Raw genomic sequence first — 11096 nt, forward strand, 5'->3', positions numbered from 1 at the left:
TTTTATTTTAATTTTTTTTTTTTTGGGAACCTTCTAATTTCTATTCTACTGTTATTTCAAGTATAGTGGTAAGTCTAGGTTTTTTGTATCTTCTGAGAAGTAAAGAAGAGCACACAACACTTACAGATGAGAGAGCCATGCATGCACCAGCTGCCCATGGTGGTAGCCCAATCCTCACCCAGGGAAAGAAAACCCCAGCAGCAACAGGGATTGCAATCACATTGTAGGCCATGGCGAACACATAATTCAATCGGATACGGCTGAAGGTTTTTCTTGATAGATCAATGGCTGTGATCACATCTTCTAAATTATTTTTCATCAACACATAATCGGCAGCCTCTATGGCAATATCTGTCCCTGCTCCAATTGCAATACCGACATCTGCAGCAGCCAAGGCAGGCGAGTCATTGATACCATCCCCAACCATAGCAACAATGCTTCCATCTTTCTGAAATGATCGGATTACATCGGCTTTTCCGGCTGGCATCACCTCTGCCCTTACATCTTCAATGCCAACCTGCTCAGCAACATATGTTTTAATTTTACAAGTACCAAATCAATACAAAGAGCCATAATTATCAAATCATCCTTTTATGAAAATATCATTTTGACAAAGAACTTTTCCGGATCTCTTATTTTATAGGTACCACAATTTTAATAACAATTTACTTTAATATTTATATAAACAAAAAAATTTGGAGAGAACTATATATCCATCCAAATCAGTGTACCGTCCACGAAGACACAGAGAGTGACAAAAACAAAGTTCAGCATTCACCAAGGAATTATTTGGTTTCTTGTAAGGACTAACTACACATTTTAATTTCAAAATCAACTCTAGACCTGGTAGAATTCAAAACAAATACACAAGATGTTTTACATTTCCATCCTAAAAAGCTTTTTATGTTATCAGTGATTTTTTTTTATTTTTTTGATAAGTTATTTATGTTATCAGTGATTGAAGAAATAAAAATGACGTATGATACAAATTTGGCGGATCATTTCGTTCTTGAAAAACTCACGAGACAGCCATTTTCAGATAACTCAAAAAATAAAATTCCAGCACTTCAAAAAAGTCAGTTCCATTTAAAACAAGTTTTTGAATATAAACACACAAATATGTTATTATATAGTGGACATTGCTTGGTGCACTGGTAAAAGCTCATACCGACAAATGTTCTATACATATGTATTTATGTATGTATTTAAAAAACTTTAATTCAAGGAAATATCATCTATCTATCAGAGTTGGAGAAAATGACAAAATCAACTTGAAATCAAACTGAGATGTCAAAAACAAAACCTTTTTGTGGTGCTAATATTTAAGACAACGGATTGATGAATAAGAAATTAAATACAGACCTCCTTAGCAACAGCCTGGGCAGTCCGCCAGTTATCCCCTGTAACCATAACAGGGTGTACACCCATTTTCTTAAGGCCTTGAACAACCACACCAGCTTCTCTCTTTAGTGGATCTGCAACCCCCATAACACCAATTAGAGCATTATCATATGCAACAAGTATGGTCGAGTTTGCACTCTCTTCCAACTCTATGACGAAATTTTCTGCTTGGATTGGAATGGATATCCCATTTTCAGTCAGCAGCTTCCGATTGCCAACCTGTCATACAATCTACAATTACTAAACCCTTCAAAAATTTAAATAAATAAATAAGCATATTTCTTTTGCTTCAAACTCTATATTGTGCATGACAAGAAGTTTCAAAACTCACAAAAATTTGTTTTCCATCTATAAAGCACTGGACACCTCTTCCAGGCACAGCAGAGAACTCTGAGACATCAAGAAGCCAACCAGATAATTTGGACTCTTCACTGTGCTTTTGAGCGTCCTTGGTAGCAGAAGGCAAGTCAAAGAAATGAAAGTGGCGGGCGTATTCCAATACCGCTTTTGACATTGGGTGCTCACTGCTAGCCTGAAACCAGAATCACCAATTATAGCTTTCTACAGCTAAATTGTTAAAGAAATCCAGCTCCTCCCACCATCCGGGGATAAAAATAGAAAAAAGAAAGAATATAAAAGGGTTCCAATCTGATTCATTTCTCAATGTTACAGTGTAGTTCCATTCACAGCTTGGTACTAGAATGTATGCATGGCATCCTGTCATCTCCCAGAAAAAACAATGCTAATATGATAAATGCCTCTTTTATAGTGAAATTATGGATATATTCCTCCATAGTTTTTGTGAAGGACTGTGATTAATACTTGAAATTGGTTACAAGAGTCAAACCAGAATTTAACAGCCATGAAAAAGGAAAAAGGAAAAAGGAAAATGGAAAATAAAACATAAGAAGGAGAAGATTGGGGGGGAGGGGACAAGTGTAAATTGCTACCTCTGCAGAAGCCACCAATGTAAGGAACTCTCCACGATCCATCTCTGTGAAAATCCTTGCAGTTGTAACTGTGGCTTTTCCCTGGGTGAGGGTGCCTGTTTTATCGAATACCACATGCTTAACCTTCTGAGCCCTCTCCAACGCATCTCCTCCTTTTATAAGGACACCATTATTAGCTCCAACCCCTGTGGCAACCATGACAGCAGTTGGAGTGGCCAATCCAAGTGCACATGGACATGCAATCACCACAACTGATATTGAAAACATGAGGGCAAAAACAAAATGATTCCCATGCTCAGGTAGCCATTGTTCTGGATAAGCTCCGAGAGCTCCACCAATATACCTAGACACAATCAACATAAAGAATAAAACAAATAAGAGTGGTATTAACATTGAAACCATACCAATTACCATCCCAATAAAGTCGTTCTATCATTGTAAACTTACCATCCCAATAAAGTCAACAATGACATACCAACAACTGTAGGGACAAATATGCTAGCAACCTGTTGTCATGAAAAATAACTAGGGTAACGTAACCACTTAAAATCATAACACTAATATATTAGAAAAGCAATAATATATTCCAGACTATAACATAATGATCAGGCAAAAAAATAGAAGCCAGTTAATAGGGAAGAAGCAACAAGTTTATAATTTGCAAACACAATAACTATAACCCCAGATTAATTTCTTGAAATCCAAAATAGATTTTTTTTTTTTTTTTTTTTTTGTCTAGAATTCAGAAATTTTCTACCATAAATAGTTCTGAGTTCTGACCGAGTGGAACGATCTATATGCTGAAGCAAGAATGGAAGGTAATAACGGCAGAAGTGCAGATTTTTTTTTTTTTTTTTCACTTAAGCACAGATAAACTAACAATATTAAATATGGTTTGCTCTGAGTTGAGTTTTATAAAATTCACAGAATGTGTATAGAATGCCTAGGCACTTTCACCAATCAAACGCTAGAACTGCAAATACAGAATATCAACATCAACGCCAAAAGCAATATTGATAAAAGCCAAGCAATATTGGAGGCAGTCAATTAAAAGGAGTCCAAAAACTGAAGTCGTTTATCACAAACAAGGACTAATTAGCTGCTTATTCCAAAGTTTTGCCCAATCCGAATTTGATGCACATTCCATAAGCAATCAGGAGTCAGGACCTACTAGGCACTGGTAGGAATGATTGCATGACGAGGTGGAGGTCCTTGGAAAATCTCCAATCTCTTATAGAAGTTCTAATCATTCAAAAATGATCGATATTTGGGTGATGAAAACCCTTAAAACCAAAAGTAGAGACACTCTGGCCTATTGATGTTAAAAAACTTATTTTGCCTCTTTTTATCATTTCTTGTCCTACATCCAATTGTTCTTATGTTGCCTTTCCATTTGAGGAAATTATTCCTGTGTGCATCTTTAGTTTTCTTTTTTAAAATATATATATATAAAAGATTTTTTGGCGGCAAAGTAATTGAGGGATAGATAACATTCACAATAATAAAATAAAATTGAATTAATCTAGTGCATTTAAAATATTATTCAAATAAATGTTCACCAATTTAGAATAAAGGATAGAACATCATATATCACAAATTTGCTTGGAACAAATACATATCCGCAACAGAGCAAGCAGAACAATTGCAATTTATAGGTCTAAGATACCAAGGCGATAATTTGGCATGTTGCTTACTCAAGTTGTGGTTTGATTATTCGGAAGAAGTTAGTTGATTTCTTGCTTATGAGAGCAAACCATGAAAATTACATCAAAATACTTACCCTGATGCTGAAAACAAAATGAAATAAAGCAGAGTACAACATAATTTACACAATTATTACTTACAAAATCAGCGAATTTCTGAATAGGAGCTTTAGACATCTGTGCCGTCTCAACCAGACATATTATCTGGCTCAAAACTGTTTTAGATCCTACTTTGGTGGCTTGTATGTGAATGGAACCGTGTAAATTCATTGTACCCCCGATAACCAAGGAATTGAACTCCTTCAGAGCAGGTGCGGATTCACCAGTAACCATACTCTCATTAACGTAACTTGAACCCCACACAACCTTACCATCAACAGGAACCTTTGTACCAGGAAGAACTTTTAATACGTCTCCAGGCTGTATCAGCAAAGCATCTATTTCCTTTTCTCCAATACTCTTCCCTCCTAGGAAACCAAATCAAACTTGCTCATTTGTCAACTTTCAAAAATCATTTTCAGCAATAACTCCAGTAGTGGTGATCCAAACAAAATTACCAGAATTGTAAAAAAAAAAAAAAATTCTAATTAATTGATGTACTGTAACTTTTTTTTTCCCCCGGAAATTAGATAAACTGTAAACTTGAATAAACTAGAAAATGGATAAAAACCTAAGATATTAATCAAGTTAATGCCCCTCTAAACCTATTCTCTAAAATACATTAAGGCAACCATACCTTTGTCTTTGTCAAGTAACAGAGCTGTTGCTGGAGCAAGTTCCACTAACTTCTTTATAGCATCAGATGTCTTTCCCTTGGCAAGAGTTTCCAAGTACTTTCCCAACAAAACAAATGTTATTAGCATTGCACTTGTTTCAAAGTATGTTGGCGACCAAAACCCGGTGATTGCACCATATAGAAGTGCACAAACGGAGTAGAAATACGATGCTGAAGTACCCAATGCAACCAAGACATCCATGTTTGTAGAACCATTTCGAAGTGCTCTGTAAGCTGCAACATAAAAACGCTTACCAACACCAAATTGAACAAGAGTAACCAATGCCCACTTCAACCAATCCCCCATCCTGAATGGCCCGCATCGCCGGAGCAATAAAGAATACACCAGAGGTAAATGAGGGCAGACTACTCGCATGAGAAAGACAGGAACCTGGCACCAATATTTAAGGATTCAAAATTGAAACTTGTAAACGTTAAAATGAGGAAGCATAACTGACTGATGAGGCTTTGGAAAAGGAGTTTAACGTTCTATTAAATAAAAAATAAAAAAAAAAACTTTTAAAATATTGCATTCTCGGAAGTGATATTCCAATCAAATCTGTTATTAAAAATAGGGCTGCAAATGAGCCGAGCTGTTCATGAACAGCTCGGGCTCAGCTCGCTAAGGGCTCGGCTCGGGCTCGTTCATTAAGTAAACGAGCCGAGCTCGAGCCCAATTTTTAGGCTCGCTTAGTAAACGAGCCGAGCCCGAACAACGTTAGGCTCGGCTCCCATGGGCTCGTGAACAAGGCTCGTATAAGGCTCGTTTAGGCTCGTGAACAAAGCTCGTTTATTAGCCATTTATAAGTTTTTAATCCAGCCCATATGTGTGAGTCCATTCAATTATACATGATAAGCCCATTTGAAAACCATTACTATAATCTAAGCCCAAACAAAAATGGCCCATATTCATTTTTAAAACCCAACCCATTTATGTTACCAAACAAACCCTATTTTCTAGTTCATTCTTTACCACAGAATAAGCATCGGCGGCCACTCTCATCTTCCCCATTCACTTCTTTTCTTCTCTGCAACCATTCTTCCTTCACTGGCCGCCCTTCAATATTTCATATTATGAAGACAACAATGGAAGAGTAATGAAAATAATTGCTAGCTGTAGATGATTTCAGACAACCTGAAGGTATGTATGTGCATATATATATATATATATATATATATAGATCTATTTTTATTTTTGATAAGAGTTAGGGTTCATAAAATTCACTTTTCAAACACCATCACCGCCTCGATCTCAACCTCCAGGCCCTGATGAGGAAGTGGTCGATACCTCGTGTACCGTTTCTCTCATGCATTCTCTTTCTCTTTCCAGATTGAGGTACGTTAGGGCTTTCTCTCCCTACTGGCATACATGTGTTCCATATATGGACTTGTATTAGAGTAAAGTTCACATTCTAATTCTTAAGATTGATGTGCTTATTGACGCAAATTGATAGATACATAGCTCCACACATTGATATATATATATGATATAAATGTGTTATATTTTGTATTATATATACTTGTAAATATGTTTGCTGGGTATCTATAGGTGTTGTGTATCTCTGTGTGCGCTGTATCTACAGATGAGCTCGAACCGAGCCGAGCCCGAGCTCGTCGATTTTCTGACAAGCCGAGCTCGAGCTTGGCTATTCTCGGCTCGCCTGAGCCCGAGCCGAGCCCGAGCACCTCCCTGATTGTGCCGAGCCGAGCCCGAGCATGCCAAAGCTCGGCTCGGCTCGGCTCATTTGCAGCCCTAATTAAAAATGTAATCTTCTTCGTAATTTATACCTGGAAACTGGCCAGAATGCTTGGTATTTCTCTTTTTAAAAGAGAAAAGTCTATGCGGGTCATTCCTAAATGTAATTCCTTTGAAAACATGTCCCTTAAGAAACAAATTAGCAAATCATTTGTTGGACACCTTATTTTGCATTTCACATGAAACATCAATTTAATGGGCTTTTAAATGAGTAACCCAAAGAAAATCTATCTGACAGAACAAGTTGTTAAGAATATGAAGTGGAGAGTGGGTTATCAGAGAAAGGGGGAAAAGGATGAATAATATACCCAAAGAAATGCAGATAAGAAAGACTACTCACACTGAGAAATAAACTGGTAGTGAAGAGCCGAAACATGTTTGAGGTTTCTTCCAGATCTTTAGAAGCCATTCTTGTATAAGGGTTCTTGACATGTAATTTGAACTTCATAATGCTTCCTCCTTCAATCTCATCAACTAAGGATCTAGGACCAATAACTTCGGGGTCAAATAGAACTTCCAATTCTCTTGACATTCGGTCAAAACGAAATTGCCTCACTCCTCTCAAGTTGCAAAGTATACCTTCTAAAACCTGTACATCCATCTCACTAGATATCCCAGCAACCACTAGCATGATTTTATCCTGGTCACTGCTCTGTAAGAATGAAGCTTCAAAACCAGCATCTTCAATTGCATTAACTATATCATCCTTAGTTATTACAGTAGGATCATATTCAACTTCTCCAAAGGAAGTCGCCAAGGCAACAACTGCCCTTTTGACTCCAGGGAGCTTTCTTAAGATGCCTTCAACAGAATTCACACAGGCTGCACATGTCATGCCTCCTATAGAGAACTGCCCCAACAGGGTTCCATGTGGCTTCATTCTAGTCATACCAGATTCAGGTAGAATTTCTGCATCGAACCCTGCATCTTCTATTGCATTCTTGATGTCATCTTCCTGAAATATTAAACAGTTCCAAATAAAATATACTTCATTTGGAGTGGATACCACTTGCAAATTAACCAGTTGGTATAAAAGCAAAATCAAGTCCATACTAAGAAGAAAGACAGCATAATAACATCCCTGAAATGTATCAACCTAACACAGTGCTTCAAAAACTTGACCATACAAATCATAAGACAGTGACAGCCACAGTAATAGAAATGCTAAAACCAAAAAGGTCGAAAATGCTAGAACTAAGTATTCAAAAACTTAAGTAGTTGGTAAGCATCATTGAAAACAAATCCATACTACCGTGTGGATAATAATATATCTCTGAAATGTAATCAACATGACACGCTACAAGAAGAAAAAATATCACAGATTTCAAGACTTGCCAAAAACTCTATACAAGATGGAAGATTATCAACAGCTATTATAACAAAAATGCTAGAACCAATATATCCATTTTTAGAGTCATATAAATTTGGAATGTGACTAATAGAAGCAAACAGAAACCAACAAGAAATAATACTTTACAACCCTACTCTCTTATCTAACTTCAGGGCCAATACTTTGACAGATAAGATAGCAGAGCATTCCTCTATTTCATTTTTACCAAGTAAAGCCACATTTTCAGCTCTGACAAGTGCAAAGGATTCTTTTCAATCATCCAAAATAAGAAGGATCATTTGAGTAGTAGATTATATGTACTACTTATGAACCTCATTATTTAGTTATTATATATCTCTACCATCTCCAACCTCCTTTACTAGAAAATTGATTTTCCCAAGTCTCAGCATTAGCTCTGTATCATTGGTGCAGGTGCAATGTAGAATTCGTTCAGAGAAGGTATTCCACGTACGGTAATGGAGGTATGAAAAGATTTGACACGGGCAGAATCATAGGAAGCAGAAAGAGAGAGGAAATTGGCAGTAAATGGACCATGGGTATGTATCCCGACCCAAAGATTGTCAAGGGGTGAATCTCTATTTAACTGCCTTTCCTCTTTGGAAAAACTGCAATTTTGTTCTACTTATAGGCATCCATTGATATTAAGGAGAGCAACTAAAAATTTCTTGCTGAACCGAATTAGCCAGTTGGAGAAGAAATAACCAAGGGGAAATGGGCGGAGAAAGTAACAGCAATCAGCTTAGGAAAGGGAAACACATATCCAAGGTGGGGAGTGTGCTAAAGATGAAGTCTGTCGCTGGGACTACACCTCAACACACACTAAACAACCTCAGCCACCAAGCTACAAAACTTCAAGGATCATAAATAGAACCACTGGGACTCAAGGAGTTCCCTATTCCTTATTTCCAAAGGAAACAAGTATCTACACAAAAGGGTGCATGCATCAAGATAGCTTAAATGAGGGCCAAGGTAATGGAGCATGATGATGGAGACATTTTTTTTATCATGGAGGTAAAAATCAAAATCCAGCAAGTATAGGAGAAACCTCATTGTTGCCCCCAGGTCAATATCTGAGACTAACAGAAGCACATTTTTTTATCTGAGATGTCATTTGAGAGTAACCTCAGATTTTTCAATATCTGAGAGTAACCTCATTTTTTTTATCCTAGAATGGGATATCATTTCAGTATAACAGAAGTACCTCAGAGGTTTACAAGAGCGCAATTAGGAGAAATTCATTCTTGGACTACTAAATCAAGTTCTTGAAGCAGGATAGGGCCGATAGGCACCAATGCAAAAGGTCAAGTGCCAAGCTACACAAAAGAAATAGAAGCCTAGATCTTTATAAAGCTTCCTGACATGATTGTTACAACCCAAATATGTATCCAGTTTTCTTCTTGTTACAAGCCAAATATAGTTCCTATTTCCTTGTATTAAATGAAAAAAATTTTGTTAGATCAAATATTCCCATCCATTCAATGGAAGTCCCAAGTATCTTTCACCCCCTGATCATGTGGGGCAAACAAGAAGAATTGTCGCAAATATGTATTATGATGATAGTATTCACATAGGTAATACCACAGAAAGAAACAGAGAGGCTTCACTTTAAGTTCAGTGCTGTGATCAAGAAACATCACTGTGAAGTTACAAAGGCTTCACTTTAAGCCCAATGCTAATCATAAGGTTTAACTGAAAAGTACACACGTAGTACAATTTACTGAAAAATACCTGATATGAGAGAGAGAGATTCAAAATCCTCACTCCTTTCAGTCCAAAAAAAATTCAAAACATGCCAGTACACCCTTCAAATCAACCCAAATTTAATCAATTATATTTTACAACTTCCAGCAAACAAGCATACATGATTACATTTCCACCAACAGCAACGGAAACAACAGCATTTGAGTCCAAAACACCCCCACCCCAACCTACCAAAAAAAAAAAGGCATAATAACTCTACATCAATCGCTAACCAATAAGGAAGACTAAAAATCCATGACCCAATTCACCATCTATAGCAAGAAAGTAAATACTTGATTACAATGCAGTTGAGAACACCAAAACAACACGTGTAGCTGTAAATCAATGAATTTCCAATAAGAACACTAAACCCAAAATCCAATTCATCACTTACACCAAATCAAACTAAAGCAACTGCAGAATTACAAGTTACACATGAATCAGATAAACAAAATGAATCAATGAATTTCCAAAACACTAAACTCAAAATTCAATTCATCACCTAAACTAAATTGCACTAAAGTAACTGCAGAATTACAAGAAATAAATGAACCAGACAAACAGAGTGACAAAAAGACTAACCTTGACCAAATTGGGATCAAAGACGACGTCGGCCTTGTTCTGAAGCAAAGCCACAGAAGCCCGTAAGACCCCATCGACGGCCATGAGCGCTCCTTCAACCGAATTCGAACACGCCGCACAGGTCATCCCCGTGACTTTCACTTGAATTCTCTTCTCACGAACATCCTCAGAACCCACCAATTTCTCCGAATCACCATCTTCGTAAGAATCGAGGAGCCGTACGTCTTCGAGTTCGTCCCCGTTCTCGTCGGCGAAATTATCCGGCTGTCTCCGGCGGCCGCCGGACGACCCGGAGGCCGTGAGCTGGAGGTCTCTGAAACTCGGCGCCATTGAAGGAACCGAGGAGAGACCAGAGAAATTTCGAGAGAGAGAGAAGAAACGATAGGAGTTGGATAGAAAGAAAATCTAGAGAGGGAAAATTAACAGAGAAAGAATCTGGAGAGAGAAAAATCAAGAAGGGAGGATGTTTCCGAGGGACATGGTAGAGACAGCAATTTTGTATTATGCCAGTGCTGGTGGTGGAAGGGCAGGTAGAGAGAGAAAACGAAAGAGAGGAGAGAGAGAGTTTTGAATTACCAGATTTAGCCATGTGGATTTCTCAAATTGTCTATTTGGTCCTCTGTACTACAGCGTTTTGTACTGCACGTATTAGAAGAGAAGACCACGTCAACATATATACGTACACGTTGAGTTAATTACGATTTAGAATTTTTTAAAAGCATTAAATTATTAATTTTAGATTAATAATTCTAATTATAAAAATAAATAAATAAACAATGCACAGTAAAAAGTTTTTCAAAGAAAACACATCAACAATTCAGTCGGTGTTGAAAGGTGG

General features: G+C 37.3%; 1 protein-coding gene across 1 annotated transcript; it reads right to left on the reverse strand.

Annotated features, from left to right (window-relative positions):
- On the reverse strand, positions 1-10768 carry LOC132303728 (copper-transporting ATPase RAN1-like). The gene is made up of 9 exons (XM_059801122.1): positions 10259-10768; positions 6926-7540; positions 4791-5220; positions 4196-4521; positions 2799-2857; positions 2352-2694; positions 1733-1933; positions 1363-1620; positions 1-517 (listed from the first exon to the last, which is right to left on the reverse strand). Exons 1-9 carry the CDS (start codon positions 10586-10588, stop codon positions 41-43), a joined length of 3039 nt encoding a protein of 1012 aa, XP_059657105.1. The 5' UTR covers positions 10589-10768; the 3' UTR covers positions 1-40.
- Positions 10769-11096: the final 328 nt, after the last annotated feature.

Source organism: Cornus florida, unplaced genomic scaffold (assembly GCF_030987335.1).
Source record: "Cornus florida cultivar Cherokee Brave unplaced genomic scaffold, ASM3098733v1 CherokeeBrave_3.0.0_Hap2_Chr01, whole genome shotgun sequence".
Lineage (NCBI taxonomy): Eukaryota > Viridiplantae > Streptophyta > Magnoliopsida > Cornales > Cornaceae > Cornus > Cornus florida.